At 37.0% G+C, this 18,872-nt stretch overlaps 1 protein-coding gene across 1 annotated transcript; it reads left to right on the forward strand.

Annotated features, from left to right (window-relative positions):
• Positions 1-8,190: 8,190 nt before the first annotated feature.
• Positions 8,191-15,335, forward strand: LOC116246781 (protein DETOXIFICATION 16-like). Its single transcript, XM_031618644.2, has 9 exons — positions 8,191-8,206; positions 10,091-10,284; positions 10,667-11,042; positions 11,223-11,391; positions 12,927-13,012; positions 13,133-13,190; positions 13,284-13,522; positions 14,957-15,075; positions 15,195-15,335. Exons 2-9 carry the CDS (start codon positions 10,108-10,110, stop codon positions 15,333-15,335), a joined length of 1,365 nt encoding a protein of 454 aa, XP_031474504.2. The 5' UTR covers positions 8,191-8,206; positions 10,091-10,107.
• The last annotated feature ends 3,537 nt before the right edge of the window (positions 15,336-18,872 follow it).

The raw sequence follows: 18,872 nt of genomic DNA on the forward strand, positions 1-18,872 counted from the left end.
AAACAAAATTATTTTATGCATCTTATCAATAGAAACAGCAAAATACTATGAGCAAGAAATAAGCAGTTATGTCATGTTCTCTGTTTAAATAGCTTTCTGCACTTTCCAGATTGAAGTATGAATCCATGAGCAATTTTGCTTGCAATTCATGTTAAACGCTATGTTCTAAAGGATGCATATATGAGATCACACCAAAATTCACCACAGATAAAGATAAATTTGAGAAATAACAAAGCCGGTTATTGGAGTTCTGGGACACTGTTTCAAAGAGTGCAATGTTTCTACCAGCAAAGAACAAAAGGTTTCTTTGGGGGATAAAAAATTTGAAAAATTCGTTCAAACAAAGGGAGATTAATTTGTTCAACAAAACGCCGATTGTATTTGTTTTCATCAAACAACCCCTTGCAAAAAATATATATCAAATGAAGAAGGAACACCTCTTTCTTGTGGGCCACTTGGGTGTTAGGGCATTTCATTTGTGATGGCTGATTGATTCAATCTCTTTTCTGCTGCACCTCCTTTTCCTTTTAAGAAGGTCAACAACGTGTTTATCTGCTCAAAAAAACAATATTACAAACTCAAACAAGTACCATTTCTCAATGTTCTCCATTTGATTGTTAAAACAAAGCTATATGCCAACTGCATGAGAAAAATTCAGACCTGCCTCTGCAATCAAAGTTGAAGGGCTGGTTGTTAAATAAATGTTCTGCACGCTATAGCTCTTTTTGATTTCCAGGATGGATCTACTTTAAGAGGCATTTGACAATAAGAACAATATGTTTTTCGTGAGTTAGAGACAAAGGCGAAGCAACATTGTAGCCCACAAAACTGACTTTATTTATGTATATAAATTTAATTAATTTCTAGTCTTTTACATTTTTGTGCCGCTTAAAGTTTGAAATTTAAACTTAAACTGCTCCTCAGCCAAAATTTTTCGGCTCGGCCACAGACTGATTTTTAAAATAATATGTGCATGTATTTTATTGTATATCATAATATATAGTACATATGATAATGGATTATTATATTGTTGGACAGAACCACGTGAATCATGTGAATTGGCTGAATCGACTAAGTCAACAAACAGTTAAGAGAGTGGTTAGATATCTGAAGGGAATAACTGGGGACAGTCTTTTTTGTAAACAATAAAAAATGAAGTAGCAGATATACCTATAAATAGTTTGCATTTTGTTCTTTTTTGGAGCCTCCTCCTCTGTTTGTAGGTCTATATATATATATATATTACAATAAAGGAGGGGATTACCCAAGTTTGGGCTTGGCTAGACACCCTAAACCTCACCCTGGGTCCAGCCCTGTTAAATTAAAAAATATAAAATACAATTTGTTTAAATATAAAATATATTTTTAATAATGAAATGAAAATAATATTGAATAACTTATCATATTGAATCGGGTTCCGTCAGGTCGACAAGGACCTGCTTTCCGGGCCTGATGCCAGTGGCGGAGCCAGCATGGGGCTGGCGTGGGCGCTTGCCCATGCCAGCCCAAGGTAGCTCCATACAGTAGCGGAGCTAGCCCATGCCAGAATTGGGTCGCGCCCCACCACTTTCCTCTGCCTCCAGCCCGCTTTCCCTTGTTATGCTTCAGCCTCCAGGCGAGGTTAGTGCCTCCGTCTATCATGAAAGAATCTACAAGCATCTCGTTCAGAACTTTTCTCTTCAAGACTTCAACCAAGAATTTCAAGTCAACACTGAAATCACTGGCGGTGGGGTAAATGTCCGAGAGTCTGGCATTTAATCTAATCTGTCTGTTTCGGCGCAGCTCTTCGCTTCTGTCTCCGCCTCTGCTGCTCCTACCTCCTGCAATGCTTCTTTGTTTCTTTTCTTAACTATTCGTGGAAACTTAAGAAAAAGCGGTGAATCTGATAGCACCTAACTTATAGGATTTTTCCTTGTAGTGAATCTTAGTTTTCAAATTTGTCTAATTTATGAAGGATTTTTGTTTGGCGATCTGAATCGTGCTTGACGAATGAGGAGATCAAAGCTTTGCCAAACATCCCATCATGTTTGTTTATTTTTACATTAGTATCTTCAAATATTTGCTTTCTTCTATATGTGAGTGCCCCTTCGTATGTGAAAATCTATGAATCGGTGCCCCCTCCAGAAAACTTTTCTAGCTCCGCCACTGGGTTCAGATAAACATAAATATCAAATCGGATTTGTTTTTAAATAAGTATTCTATATCTAATGCTTTTACATTTTGAAAACCAGTCAGATTCGGTTTAAAATTTGGATTTGGATTTGTATATGAATATAAAAATCAGATTTGGATCATATTCAAATTGTGAAATCATATTTAAATACAACTTTTCTTTGTTCATATTTGAATCCAACATTCAATCTGAATTAATGAATATCTGGAAAAACAGTTACAGTTAAGGGTAGATCCAATTTAAATTTGATTTTTTGACATCCCTACCTGGTTGGAACAGGTTGGAAAGTTGACATTTGATCAGATTCAGATTTAAATACAACTTTTCTTTGTTCATTTTTTAATCTGACATTCAATCTGAATTTATGAATATCCGGGAAAATAGATACAGTTAAGGGTACATCAAATTTAAATTTGATCGGTTGAGATCCCTACCTGGTTGGAACAGGTTCAAAAGTTGACATTTGATCAGATTCCTATTTGGGTTCAGATAAACATAAATATCTAATTGGAATTGTTTTTAAATAAGTATTATATATCTAATGCTTTTACGTTTTGAAAATCAGTCAGATTCGGTTTAAAATTTGGATTTGGATTTGCATATGAATATAAAAATCAGATTTGGATCATACTCAAATTGTGAAATCAGATTTAAATACAACTTTTCTTTGTTCATATTTGAATCCAACGTTCAATCTGAATTTATGAATATCCGGAAAAAGAAATACAGTTAAGGGTCCATCCAATTTAAATTTGATCTGTCGACATCCCTACCTGGTTGAAACAGGTTCGAAAGTTGACATTTGATCAGATTCAAATTTGGGTTCAGATAAACATAAATAGTTGATTGGATTTGTTTTTAAATAAGTATTATATATCTAATGCTTTTACATTTTGAAAATCAATTAGATTCGGTTTAAAATTTGGATTTGGATTTGGATATGAATATAAAAATCAGATTTGGATCATATTCAAATTGTGAAATCAGATTTAAATACAACTTTTCTTTGTTCATATTTGAATCCAACGTTCAATCCAAATTTATGAATATCCGGGAAAACAGATACAGTTAAGGGTACATCCAATTTAAATTTGATCTGTTGACATCCCTACCTGGCTGGAATAGGTTCGAAAGTTGACATTTGATCATAGTCAGATTTGGGATCAGATCAACATAAATATCTGATCGGATTTGTTTTTAAATAAGTATTCTATATCTAATGCATTTACATTTTGAAAATCAGTGAGATTTGGTTGAAAATTTGGATTTGGATTTGGATATGAATATAAAAATCAAATTTGGATCATAATCAAATTGTGAAATCAGATTTAAATGCAACTTTTCTTTGTTCATATTGGAATCCAACGTTCAATCTAAATTTATGAATATCCAGAAAGACATATACACTTAAGGGTACAGCCAATTTAAATTTGATCTGTTGACATCCTACCGGGTTGGAACAGGTTCGAAAGAGATAAGAATCTTGAATGGCAAAGCTGTTCGAAGCAGGCTGAGGTTTCCTCAGGATAGGTAGGCCTTTCTAGGGATTTATTCTGCATTGTTGGGCTTATTGCCTTCCACTTTGATTTGTCTATCTGATAATATGTGTTAAAACTTTTATGCCGTGTTTGGATGACATCCCGAAACGGGCTTTTGAGAGGCAAAACTTCATTTTGCTTAACAAATCCCGTTTTTGGATGTGACTTTCCATATGACCAATGAGGTCAAACGTCTTTTCGATGCCATTCATCTATTGTTCATTCTGACGAATGGCATACAGCCACTTGTCCTTGAAACGCAAGCCCTGAAAAAATTTCAAAAGTCGTTCAAAAGAGTGGCTGCAAATGAAAGCAGTTCATCCATGGCAACCATCATGCAGAAGAATGCGCACTTCTTAATCTGCAGACCAAAAGACCTTGCACAAGAGCTCTTGGATCTCAATATTATATAGTTTCCTTAACAAAATGTAGAGGTGATTTAGCATGAATCAACCTTCAAATTATGTTGGTGATGAGAAAAAATGTGTTTCAAACATCGACATTCAATTGTCAAACTAGATATTTATCTGTGAAACCATCGTGAATCAATACAATATACAAAGTCCTCAGATTTTTGGCAATTCCAAGAATGATTCTTACCGAGTCAATCTTCGATCATCTTATGTGGCAAGATCCGGATAAAGAAACACAAAAATTCGATATTTGAAGTGCATCTGTGGAGTCATCTGTAGATCCTGACTAGATTTGGATGACTAAAGCATATTTTTGCTGGATTAGTCGGATCCACCAAGTCAAACTGAAGTTAATTAAAAATGTGCAAATCTCCCTTTTAATTTACATCTGAAACTTGTGCCGCTGTATCTCCAAGGTATTGTTTCGAGAAGCAGAGCCATATAATTCTGGCTAAGGGGCACTAGTTATAAATTTTTTAGTTTCTAAGGGGCACTAACATGTAAATGAACAAAAATTTCTTTAAAAATCAATATAAAAAAGAGAATTTTTTGTATGTCCATGTGGCCAATTGCCCACACAGTGCCCACCTACTTACACTCCTGGTTTCGAGCCATAAGGGTGTAGCTTAACTGGGTGGGTAGTGTGGTGCACATAAAAGAGAGTTGTTATGTCGATCGCCTTGACGGCCACCTCGCTTAGGGAACTGGCCCATATTGGTTGAGTACTCTCGTGACCACCACTTTGCTTAGGGAACTAATCTGTCCGGCCCCTCTTCCGAGTGGCGGGCTTCACAAACTTCTCGCTCACCCAGAAAAAAAGAGGAAAAAAAAATAGTGCCAAATATCGTGATAGAACTAAAATAAATGTAACTTCTGAAAATGAAAGTTCCTCATACCAATCTTTTTGCTAGGAAAAATTCTCTCCGGAGAGGATTTCCACCATCTGAACTTTGTTATAATGATTTTTACACATTTATGTTTTTCTTGGATATTTCTCAGAAACCTTAAAATCCTCGGGCGGTGGGATTAGCCTCTCGCTCACCGGAAATATGTAATTAAGAAGCCTTTGAATTTTGTATGCAAGTAGAACGAACCAAAATAATGGTGTAATCATGAAGAAGTGTTGAGGTGTCATGTTAGGAGTCATAAATAAATAGCAAAGAGAAATCAATAGGAATTATTGTGCTTAGTGAAGTAACTTTTAATTTTGAAGGAAGCTTTCTTGTTAACTTGCTTCTTTTCATTTATACGGTTGGTGCGGTTTTTACTTCATGTCCTCAAGAAACTCCAACATTAAGAGATGGCGTGATATCAGTACCGCTTTCTACTTAGAGACATTTTAATTCTACCTTCCATGATTCCCAACTTCTGCTAATTGTGACATTTCACTCAATTATGAAGAGCAAATGAGTGAGCCATGAATTTCTAACAGAATAATAAAGTGGTCTAAATGACAATCAATCTTGATGAAAATCAATCTAATGACAATGTGGTATAGAGCCAAAGGCTTTGAATGGAGTGGCAAGAGGTATACAGCAGAGGCGGAATTTAACCATGCCAGTAATTTTTCATTACAAGGGTCAAACTATACTTTCAAAATTTTAACAGGAGCCAAAATAAACTTTTTCAAAATTTTTATATAGATTAAATGAAAACTTTTTATGTGTGTTTTTTTTTTTTATTTTGATGAGGGCCAAGGCCCCTGGCTCTGTCTCTATATACAAGGATGGTTCTGGCTTGAGTACTTTGTAGATTTTTAGTGTACCAGTTGATACGATTTTGACTGATGGCAGAGCAAGATTTTTTTGACTAACGAGTCACCAGCCCAAGTCTAGTTAGGGCATGATTTTTTAATAATTATAGTATAATTTCAAGCACTCTAAAAGAAAATTTTCCATATATCTCTGCCATTGATTCAGACCAGGGGTGGGGTGGATCTGGGGGGTGGGCGGCTCATTTTATGTAAATTTTAGAAAGTTTTAGTTCTCTTATATGAAAAATAATATTTCAGCAAAAAATATTCTGACACCGCCCCTGAAGAACTCTAATGTATTTTGCTGCATCAAATCCGACATGCTTTCTAACTTTAGCTTAGAGAGATTATTTCGTCTTAAGTTCCATCTGTTAAATGCAGTACATCTTTAGTGCCAAAGTAACTTTTTGTAGGCACTTTTTTATGTATGTGATGATAACTTGCTTATAATTCCCATGGGACCTTAGTAAAAGTACAGAACCAGTTTTTGGCCACTTTCTTATCATGGAATTTCTTGATTTCGACACGTTTTTTATTTTTTTCTGAAAATAGCTTTCGAAAGTAAAACAATAATTTTCTTGTCAACTAAATTGTTATTATTATTTTTAAGTCAACAAGTTTACGTACATTTGGATGTAACCGCATTAGTCTTTTTGCCTTTTCAGAAACTAAATGGGAAAACTGAATCTCAAACTTCCATAGGAGTATACATCATTTAGATATGTTTATATATATAAAAAAAAAGTCTTCCCTCAGACCAAATCATTGAAGTTACTCCCCCTCCCTCAAAGTTGTTTTTTTTTAATTTACATATATAATTTTAAAATGTTTATGTATCATATATAAATATTTTGCCAAATGATATTTCGGTGCCTATGAAAATTTTTAAACTATAATTCGGTCATACTCATAAAATTTTTTTTCTCTGCCCCTATTCTCTAATATAAAAAAAGACATTGCAAAAGAAATAAATGAGGACATTTTAGGTTGTTTCAACTTTCAATTGAATGGATATAAATAATGTGAGAAAATGGGGTTGAACCCGTACATGAGAGAGAGATTGAAATTAAAAGAGAGAGGAGAAGGGGGGGGAGGGGGGAGAGAGAGAGAGAGTCAATGGTGTTATATTGGAAACCATAAATCAAGAAAATGAAGGTTTTTCACTTGAAGATCTGATCTCTAAGAAGGCATTTGATGGAGTGAGAAGGACAGAAGAAGAAAAAAAGTTTCAAAGTTTTGAAGAAAAACAATTACATGTTTTTGAAAAATTGGAAAAAATTCATACAAGTCTAAGAAGAGAAAGGAAAATATCTCAGTAATAGAGATAGTTTTGAAAACATGGCTAGAAGCTGCATAACACATATGGAAATAACAAATAACCACCTAAATTTTCAAGTCTAATAAATAGGCCCTCTACATTTTTATATAATTCTCAAATCGCAGCCTCCACATAAAAAACGTTAATACGAAGGGATAATATACACAATTAGCTCTGTAAAAACAAAATATTTATTAAATAAAAGGATGTCTGCTGTCCAACGAGGTATCTGGTCTAGCAAGGGTGGACAGCAGTGACCGTGCCAGAAATTTCTAATGAGGTACACTAAACTTAAATTTCAAAGTACTGGTGCACTCATATGAAAAAAAAAACCTAAAAATCAATAATGTTTTCATATGTAAGTAAGGTCAAATTTGTGGGCTGCTGTGGGCATTTGTCCACACCAGCTATAACGTAGCTAAACCCGGCCCGGGTTGGCCCCCCGGGCCTGAAACCCGGGCCCGAGCCCGGCCCGATATATTGTCGGGCCGGGCTGGGCCGGGTACCGGGCCTGGGCCACAGAAATCAGGCCCAACCCGGCCCGTTTGGTGGATCCGACCCGCGCTCGAGCGTCTCGTCCAGGCCCTCCACCGCTCGCCTGCCGAACGGCAGGCGGGTGGTGGTTTTTCACCGGCAGGCCACCCAACTTCGTGGGTGGCCGCCAGCGGATGCCGCCAAGACTGCCGGCCATCGCGGCGGAGAGGGAGGGGAGCTGCGGTGGACGGAGGCGGAGAGGGAGGGGAGAAGGAGGGGCTGCGGTGGACGGAGGCGGAGAGGGAGAGGGAGACGGAGGCGGAGAGGGAGGGGAGCGAGCGGGGCTGTGGTGGACGGAGGCGGAGAGGGAGAGGGAAACGGGAGAGGGAGCAGAGGGAGAGGGAGAGGGAGACGGTAGGGAGAAGGAGGAGAGGGAGAGGGAGAGGGAGACGGGAGGGAGACGGAAGGGAGAGGGAGCAGAGGGAGAAGGAGACGGAAGGGAGAAGGAGCAAAGGGAGAGGGAGACGGAAGGGAAAGGGAGATGAGCAGAGGGAGATGGAGAGCGAGTCGAGGGCTCAGGGCGGAGGCCGCCCGACCGTCCGAGGGCGGGAGTTGGGCCGGCCGGGCCGCCGTTGGGCCGCCCTTCCCGCCCAGGCCCGGCCCGATTTGGTTATCGGGCCTGGCTGTCGGGCCCGGGTCCGGCCCGGGATTTTCCAGGCCCAAACCCCGCCCGGCGACGGCCCGGCCCGACGCCCAGCCTTAAACGTAGCTCCACCACTCGACAGGGGCTGAGGGTCTACCAGCTCCATTGGCTCCTTGACATTTTCTGTTTGGAGGCAGCAATTTGGAAATTATATGAAAAAGTGGGTGACCTACAACAAGGTTCATGTGTTGTGGATTAGAAATAACCAAAATGACCCTGTTCATTAAATGGGAAAACCCTATTATGAAAAGTGGGTGAAGGAGATTATGCCCTACGATTAGAAATGACCAAAATGACCCTGTTCATTAAATGGGAAAACCCTATTATGAAAAGTGGGTGAAGGAGATTATGCCCTACGCCTACAACAAGGTTCATGTGTTGTGGATTAAAAATGACCAAAATGACCCTGTTCATTAAATGGGAAAACCCTATTATGAAAAGTGGGTGAAGGAGATTATGCCCTACGCCTACAACAACGTTCATGTGTTCTGGATTAGAAATGACCAAAATGACCCTGTTCATTAAATGGGAAAACCCTATTATGAGCGCAAAAATGGTATGGTCAAATGGTTTTATAAAATTATCAAAATGACCTTGGTCAGTGGCTGAGCCAAAAAAATTTTAGCCCAGGGGCACTGACCAACCTCTGGCGTAGTGAGTTGGGTGCGTGCAAGCTGTGCCCGAGTCTAAAGCGGACACTGCATTACAATAGAAAATCTTATGATAAATTGGCATCGGCAGTGGACCTCATCAGCCACACGGTAGCTTCGCTGCTGCTTGAGGTTTATGTCATAGGATAACAAAGAAATCATTCTAAAAAATGAGTGCCTATTTGTTAGACTTGTAAAGTCTAACAAAATAAATTTGTTAAGCAATTTGTAATTTTTTTTCTTTTAACTTTATCAAAATAAATGACTAGAAAAAATTTTACCTTTTACAAAAGTGAAACATTTACCCAAAATAAATGTTGATGTTGCATCGATTAATGTCTCCTAATAGCTTCATTAAACCATACATAAATATTGTTCCTTGACATGCAATTATTGTGCAATCAAACGCTTTGAAAGGGTTTGAATATTTATCACCCTCGTAATTAGTTTCAACTCATAGCTTCTTTCAAACTTATTTTCTCAAGAAAAAAAAAAAAACGCATAATCCTCCCAATTGAATATCCACTATCCTACAACAAAACTCTTCTTATTCACACCTAATCGCCCATTAAAATATATCTCTATGTAATGTAACTGAAGCCAGGTCATTAGTTAAATTTCTATGGGTGTTATTATTCTGAACTAAAAACACGGCTAGTTGATGAATATCACACTCTCCATCTAAGTAAAGGAGAGGGACTTCGTCCTTTTCAAACATAGTACACTTTTATATAAATACATAACTTGCTTTTAAGATAAATTAATAAAATAGATCCATGATATACATCCATGCCATAAATAAACCTGCATCGTTAGAAGAAAGTTAGTACGTTACACATATATGTATATGTAAAAAGATTGTACACCTAAGCTTTCATTCTCGCACAATTTTTCAACCACACAAGGGTACACTTCCTTCTCTTTCAAAGATAAATAACCTCCAAGATCTCCAAGCACTTTTTAAATCTGTAAGTTGGAGATTAGTAATGGGGGAGGAGAACGATGTTGGTCCTGAGGAATCTCTTCTATCTCCAACTTTTGATGGAGAAAAGATCTTCATCAGGGACAGGGTCACTTCTGCAGACATGATCAACGAGGCAAAACTGCAGTTGCAGTTAGCCGGTCCACTCGCCGTCGCGAACCTTCTTCAGAAATGCATACAGTTGACATCCATCATGTCCGTCGGCCATCTCGGAGCTCTTCCGCTTTCCGGCGTCTCCATAGCGACTTCCGTCATCAATGTCACCGGCTTCAGCTTCTTGGTATATGCGAGAAACATTGGCGTCACTCTTTTACCCGTGAACATATTCTCAAATTCGAGATAGATGGCATGAAAAAGGCAGCCACTTGGTTTGAAACCAGTTTAATCGCTAATTGATCTGGTTCTGTGATAGATTATACCCAATATTCAGGAAATCCCTTTCTCAATTTAGACATGGTTCTATGATTCTCATCAGAGTGATGTTTTTCTTTGATTAGAAGAAGTTCAAAGGGGATTGAACACGAGTACTTTGAAAAACGGTCACCAATTTCAGTCGCCGCCCTCTTCAAGTCATGGCATCCTGCTTAGTGTCACCGCAAGATCTCCGTCCATCTTCCTCCCTGCATTGATTTCTGATAAACTTTTTCTCTTGGACTTGACAGTTCGGAATGAGCAGTGCACTGGACACACTGTGCGGACAGTCCTATGGAGCAAAACAATATCCAATGCTTGGTGCACACCTGCAGACAGCCATGCTCGTCCTCTCCATCGTCAGCATCCCCTTCTCCATTATCCTGGCCTTCTCACAGCAGATTCTCATGGCGGCCCGCCAAGAAGCGGAGATCTCGAGGGAAGCGGGGATTTACTGTAAGTGGCTGATCCCAAGTCTCTTCTCCTATGCCCTCTTGCAGTGCGAAACCAGGTTTCTACAGGCCCAAAACATCGTCTTGCCTACGATGGTGAGCACCGGATTCTGCACGCTGGTGCATCTTGTCACCTGTTGGACTCTGGTTTTCCGATCTGAGCTTGGCTTCAAAGGTACTGATTTGTCTCTCTTTCCACACCAAAACATCATTTGTGAGTCTCAACAGTTTGGATTTGGATAATTCTGCATATGTTCCTGGCTCAACCACTGTTTATACGTGGAAACTTTACCACTCTAAGCTGACTTACTGTATACATGTGAAACAGAAATTCAATTGATGAAGTTGCTTGCAGGTGGAGCTCTCTCGATTTCGATCTCTTACTGGATAAATGCATTGTTCTTGGCAGCATATATCAAATTTTCTCCCGCATGCACAAAGACATGGACTGGTTTCTCAAAGCCTGCCCTTAGAAGCGCTGTGAATTTTCTTAGACTGGCAACACCTTCAGCTGCCATGATCTGGTAATGTTCATTCAACACTATATATATATATATATACATATATATATATATATATATATATAGAGAGAGAGAGAGAGAGAGTAGGTAGCTGTTTGACCATTCTATATTAGACTTTATAATTATCCAGACGATCGATTCCATGAAAACGTGGAGATTAAGTTGAAAATATAGGTAAGAGAGAAAAAAGAAACAAATGAGATTCTTTAAACATGACATCTTGCCTCATTGATGGGTATTTTGAGTATTCTTAGAACACAACTTTGCTTACATGTTTTAGGACTTAAGTATTATCGTCTAATCTCCAAATGATTCCCTTTATATATATATGTGTGTGTGTGTGTGTGTTTTTGAAAAATTAAAATCTACCAGCAATGAGAAACAACTTTGCTTGCGATGTGAATATGTCGTTTGTTGATTTGTTCTATAATCACATGCACCCATTCAACGTATTCAAAACCAATTGGGTAATTGAATATATCAAATATCAAATTCATTTATATCTTTGCTTCCAGCTTGGGGTAAAATAAATGCCATAATTAAGTGTGCATTTTTATTAAAAAAAGGACTTGTAGAAGTTATGTGGTTTGTTAATTTCTTAAAATGACTAACAAGGTCTAACCTTTTAACCTTTGCTTAGTTTGGGATTCAGCAAAGTTGAAGGAAATGCCAACAACAGTACCCTCTATAATAGGCTGAATGCGTATTCCTTGTTGAGGCCATAAAAAGCGTTTCTCGTATATGATGTGACATATTTACAAGAAAATAGAAATCTGAATGTTGCTGGATGGCTAAATCTTTAAGTAAATGCAATAAACTATCACTAAAAACGTCGTAAACCCTTGTTATACCATAAACACCAGCTACTTCTTCCAACATTGCACGGTAATATACATCAAGTTGATCGTTTTTTGGGTTTTAATAGTGTTTTTATAATAAACAAAAATTGAATGGCTCTCATAGCATCAACATTTTGATATCATAGAAAACTCAACATTTTTTATAGAAACAACTTGATTGAAAGCATATTTTATATCAAAATAGTTTTCACAAACATACTATAATGTTTATATCTTATTTAAAGAAACTTTTTAATAAAAAATAAAGGCTCATGTTTTTATCCGACATAAGTGTCTGTTTTTACCAATTTCTCTCTTTCTCTTTCTCTTTTTCTCTCTCTCTCTCTCTCTCTCTCTATATATATATATATATATATATATATATATATATATATATATATATATATATATATATATATATATATATACACACACACGCACACATATCGGCCAGCTGCCTTTGTGGTCGGATGGTTATTTTTTATTTTGTGGTAGCTAAAAACATATGCAAAAGATGTATTTGTGATGACTAGTTGCTTAGTTAATGCTTCTAGCGATAGAATATACCTTTGTTACAAATAAAAAATAACCATCCGTTCAAAAAGATAGGAGTCTGATTTCAATATTTCCTATCCGAGCACATTGTTTGTGTCTGTTCATCTACTTTCTTCCTTTCGCTTTTTGTCTTCATGTCCACAGCTTAGAGTGGTGGGCCTTCGAGATCATGATCTTCATGTCTGGACTGCTTCCTAATGCGCAGCTGGAAGTATCAGTGCTATCCATCATGTAAACTCATCGACCCCACTTTCATTACGAATGCACGTGAAGTTCACATGATGATGAAGGAGACAAAGTAAAATCCAATATGCTTAACATTACTAACGGTTATGCTCTCTCCATATGTCGCCTGAACACAAGCTCAGCTGTCTACACCATCCCTCTGGGCCTTGGTCAAGCTATAAGGTACAAACCAGTGATCAAGGCCATTCAATTCTCTGTTATAATCTCTTCCTGATTCTCCAATTATGTATGAATTTTTTCTTAATCTCCTTTCAGCACAAGGGTATCAAATGAACTGGGTGCAGGAAAACAGCAGGCCGCGCGCCTAGCCATGTATGTTATGTTGCTTATAGCGGTGATAGAAGCTGCATTTGTTGCAATAACCATAGTTCTAGTTAGATCAGTCTGGGGATACGCTTACAGCGACGACACAGAAGTCGTCAAATACATATCAGTTATGACGCCGCTGCTTGCAACTTCAACTTTCATGGATGCAATCCAATCGGTGCTTTCAGGTAGAAGAATTGAATACCATTTGGTTCGTATAGTAGCATTAATCTTATATTGATTAGGACATATGGGGCTATGAATACTGCTTCTATGCTGTTTGTTTCAAACTTTGATTAGAAGAATGTGTAAGTTTCAAATCACGTGGCCGCTGCCACTTTCTGGTGTGTTATTCTTCTGGACAGCAAATGGAAGCAAGTGAAACACTCGAGTTATTATGTCAAACCAAAACAAAAGTTTAGCAGATGTTTTTGAATATCTACAAAAAGTTCTTATTAACATAATGTCTAGCGAGTCACTTGACTTGATGCCACATATTTTGTTAGTCAACATATTTCGTGAGCTCTCTGACAGGGTACTAAAACATCAAACCTTGAATCTGGGGATTACACAAGCATAATCCCGGATTGATCAGTGGGTAAGCCAAAAAAAAAGAATGTTACCCAGGTGTTGATTTTCTGTGACTAGAAAAAAGTTGGAAGCATCTATATATACACACACACACACATATACAAAAGTAAAAAAAAAAAAGAATATTTCTCATCAAATCACTCTTAAGATCTTATTTATATGGTTAGATTACAGAAAAATAACTTAGTAATTAATTTTAGTGAGGTCTGGCATTTGTTCCCTGTCCAAGTGGTCTGATATTTACCAAATTATATATATATATATGAAAGGAGTGCTAGCAGATACTTTTTTTGAACAAATGAAATGGAAGAATTCACCGACACTTTAGCGAATTAATTGGATTCCACTGTTGGCTTTGCCTTAGCTTTTTAATTGAGTTGCGACCATGAATAAAAAGAGGTTGGATTCCAAGGCTAGAGGTGCTATGTTCATCTTAGTGAAAGGAAGTTTCATCTAATAATAGATGAAACAGTAGAAGATTCAAGTTCTTTTGATGAGGACTTTTGCCAAACCCAACTTGACATTCAAAAGAGAGAAAAAAAAAAAGCAGAATTAAGGATGCATGGTATAAACACTTAGGTCGTAATTTGAAATAAAAAAGTAGTAATGTGAAATTAGTTAGTGAAAAAATGGTTTTTTTTTTACATTTTTTGGAAATTGGATTATGCGTTTGGATGACATACCCAAAACAGTTATTCCATCATACCCAAAAAAATATATCTCATTCTTAAGCCAATACATTATCAGGCCGAGTAGCTGGCACCATGCCCAGCCCTAGGTGAAAGTTCCAAGTTGTTGAGGGGCATATAAAAAGGTGCTTTAGTCCTTTGACCCTTTCCTCATCTTCATATCATTTTCCTCAAGTGTAACCATGTTTGCCATTTTGTATATCTAAAAATGTAAATTCATTAATCCTCTTATATAGTCATCTTTCATGCATTTGTGTCTCTAGGCAGGATTATTCTTTTATATTCATCTCTAAAAGAAAAAAAAAATCAGAAGAGTTTTTTTTTTCCATTTTGGACTTTTAGGTATCATTAGAGGCTGTGGCTGGCAAAAGTTTGGTGCATTGGTTAATATTGGAGCTTATTACATAGTGGGAGTGCCAGCAGCTGCTTTTTTAGCATTTTTTTCCCATCTAAGCGGAATGGTTAGTCCCCATATCATTCTCTCTTCACCTCTGTTACATTTTGCAGAAAATATCATTTATATTTACATTAATATGATTCATTATTCATGTATATTTCTTGATGTATTTATTAATCACAGGGGCTTTGGATGGGAATAATGTTTGGGACTTTCACACAACTTGTCTTCTTTCTCTGCTTCACACTTTCTGCTGACTGGGAAAAAGAAGTATCTTCTCCATTGAACCCACCTCTTATTATATTACTCACTCTCTCATCCTAACCATTCTCATCATTTATATTTTATAAGATTCAAATGTGCATCTCATAAGTTGTGTTTTTCTTAATCCTTGGCTTTTCCATTAATTAGAAAGTGTTCCATCCAAGAAAAATATTCAGAAAAATTACAAAAAGCTGCATAATTTTTAAGCAAGTAAGAAATCACCAATCAAGTTTTTATGGTCAAGAAATATTAGATGCGAAATTTAAAAGACCCACCTTCAGATGAATGTCAGATGCTTAACCGAACCAGCTCGAACTCGACTCAGCTTGTGTTCAGGCCTAAGCAACATTGTGCGTTCTATAGGACAATATCGACCTGGGCACGCTTCTTTGACGTGCAAAAAAGCTTGGCAAGAAGGATTGGGCGTGTCTACAAACTGAATTTCATTTTTGGAGAGACAAATTATTTAGATATCATACATTTTGGTCTGATGATCTCATTTCTGTTTCAGGCCAAGAAGATAGAAGACAAAGTTCAAGTTCTCAGCTTGTCAACGGAGTGTGAAGATCCTGTGATGAATGCCAAATGAAAAGAAAATTATTTCATGCATGTTATCAGTAGAAACAGCAAAATACTACGAGCAAGAAATAAGCAGTTATGTCAATAACTTCCCTGCACTTTCCAGATTGAAGTATGAATCCGAGCAATTTTGCATGCAATTCATGTTAAACGCCAAGTCTAAAGAATGCATATATGAAATCACACCAAAATTCACCACAGATAATGATAAAATTGAGAAATAACAAAGCCGGTTATTAGAGTTCTGGGAGACCCTTTCAAAGAACGCAAAGTTTCTACTAGCAAAGAACAAAAGGTTTCTTTGGGGATAAAATTTTTTAAAATTTCACTCATGAAAAAAGGAGATTAATTTGTTCAACAAAATGCCAATTGTTTTCTTTTTCATCAAACAACCCCTTTCAATATATATATACATATATATATATATATATATATATATATATAAGGAAGAAGGAACACTTCTTTCTTGAGGGTCACTTGGGTGTTAGGGCATTTCACTTGTGATGGCTGATTGGCTCAACCTCTTTTCTGTTCCACCTCCTTTTCCCTTTAAAAAGGTTAATATCTGCTCAAAAAACAATATGACAAACTAGAACAAGTTCAAGTTCTCAAAGATTCTCCATTTGACTATTAAAACAAAGCTATATGCTAACTGTATGAGAAAAATTCAAACCTGCCTCAGCAATCAAAGTTGAAGGGCTGGTTGTTAAATAAATGTGCTGAAAACTGTCTTTTTTTAATTTCCAGGATGGATCTACTTTAAGAGGAATTTGGCAATAAGAACAATTGGTTTACAATAATATGTGGATGTATTTTAATGTATATCATAATATATAGTACATATGATAATGAGTTATTATATTGTTGGACAGAACCGCGTGAATCATGTGAATTGGCTGAATTGGCCAAGTCAACAAGCAGTTAAGAGAGTGGTCAGATATCTGGAGGGAATAGTTGGGGACAGTCTTCTTTGTAAACAATAACAAATGAAGTAGCAGATATACTTATACACAGTTTGTATTTTGTTCCTTTTTGGAGGCCTTCTGCTCTGTTTGTGGGCCTTGAACTTTGTTCATTCCATTATTTTATTTTATTTCTACAATAAAGGAGGGGATTAGACAATATTTGCATCGGAAGCAACAGATATACAAACATTCTATTTACAATGATGCAGATTGGTATGAGATATCAAGATAATAGAAGATCACTATCAAGGTATATTGTGTGTGCATTAAACAAAAGCTGGTCTTTTAGGACTAGTTTGACAAAAGGAACAGTTTGAAACTGTTCCATGAATCTACCCTAAAATTGGGGTAAATTTATAAAACACTTATTCTATGAATATGTCCCAAACTTTGGCCATATTCATGGAACATTTAAATAATATTCTATTTGCAAAATAGACTTGAAAGATTGAGGCAAATTCATAGAACACTCTACAAAATGTTCGATGAATTTGCCCCAAGTCTTTGGGCAGATTCATGGAATAGTTTGAGAGGTAAAAAATTGAAGAAAAAGAAATTAATGAACTGGAATATCAAGTAAACTTATTCGCTAAAGTATTGTTTGGCAGCTAGAACACTTTGCAGCATAGTTGGCAAACCCATAAATCGATCTCGGCATGTTGAGTTAGGTCTTTTATTTTGGGGTTTTCAAAGATGAAAATTTTTAAAAATCTTTTGAAAATTTACTAAAAGATTTGGGGTCATTTATAAATCTTAATGGAAATCATGTGAGAAACTACTGATTTGTCCTCATCCGCTGGCCTACATTTTGTCTGTGTTGAAAGTATTTGTAAAAAAAATAAAAAGCTTTTTACAGGCACATTATTAAATGTTATCATAATGAACTTCTTTTTTGAAAGCTCTTTTTTTAGGCTTGGGCATCAGGCCGGCCTGGCCGGACACCCAAAACCTGAGCTTGGGCCCGATCCTATATTTTTTTGATGGAGATAGAGATATTCACTTTTACACATAAAAGTTTCCCCTTTTCAACTGAGAGGGGGAGAGAGAGTGAGATCTCATTTTTCTCACTCTTCTTTTTATCACTCCTCTCTTTTTTTTTCCCTTTCTCTCTCGTTAGCTTTTTTTTTCAAACGTAACTCGGGCGATTCTGCCCAGATCCAATGGCAATTCCAAGCGATGAGATTTTGAAAATCTGCTGTAAAAGAATTGAATCTTGAATCATAGCTAGGTTTTTAGTGGATACAACCTGACTCAGGCTATTCCCAATTTAGATCAACAAGTTTGCAAACTGTGCTCAATCTGTAGTGAGTAGTCCATAAACCTGCCCTGATCTTCAAGGCAAATGCATGACACACTTCTAGAATGTTCTTGCTGCTAAACTGCCTCTACATCGGATGGATACGCTGTCAATTTTCTTAGATTAGCAAAATGAATAGTAAAATTACCTGTGTCTCGTCCACTGCCTGCACCATCCCATCAAATCTTTATGGGGCGGACCCACCTCCCCTTCAAGTTGGTGCACATATATCAATTTGTCCCAACTTGTTGGCAACGTTATGATGTTTTTCTTTGCTGAGAGCTTTTGTGAAAATATCGGCCAACTGATGTTCGCTTGTAACATGAGGTGTTACAAAAATACCACTTTGGATTTTTTCTCTAACAAAGTGACATTCCACTTCCATGTATTTTGTTCTTTCACGAAAGATAGGATTAGCACCAATATGAATTGCCGCCATATTGTCACACATTAACTTCATCGGTTCCTCAGGCTCAATGTTTATGTCCTTCAGTAAGGCTTTAGTCCAGATTAACTCACATGTGCAAGCTGTCATGGCTTTATACTCTACCTCTGCGCTTGATCGAGCTACTATAGATTGTTTTTTATTTTCCATGATACCAGATTTTCACCCACAAAAGTACAATATCTAGAAGTTGATCTTCAATTGTTTGGATTTCCTGCCAAATCAGCATTTGTATATCCAATGACATTGAGACAATCATTTCTTCTCATTAAGATTCCTCTCCCTGGAGTCCCTTTCAGATATTTTAGAAT

This window comes from Nymphaea colorata, chromosome 2 (assembly GCF_008831285.2).
Source record: "Nymphaea colorata isolate Beijing-Zhang1983 chromosome 2, ASM883128v2, whole genome shotgun sequence".
In the NCBI taxonomy this organism is placed as follows: domain Eukaryota; kingdom Viridiplantae; phylum Streptophyta; class Magnoliopsida; order Nymphaeales; family Nymphaeaceae; genus Nymphaea; species Nymphaea colorata.

Bases quoted from the DNA above. Each gene is read 5' to 3' on its own strand.
- LOC116246781 (XM_031618644.2), top strand. From the start codon at position 10,108: ATGATCAACGAGGCAAAACTGCAGTTGCAGTTAGCCGGTCCACTCGCC. The intron at 13,013-13,132 runs TGTAAACTCATC...TCTCCATATGTC, and splicing joins AGTATCAGTGCTATCCATCA to GCCTGAACACAAGCTCAGCT. The intron at 13,191-13,283 runs GTACAAACCAGT...ATCTCCTTTCAG, and splicing joins GGCCTTGGTCAAGCTATAAG to CACAAGGGTATCAAATGAAC.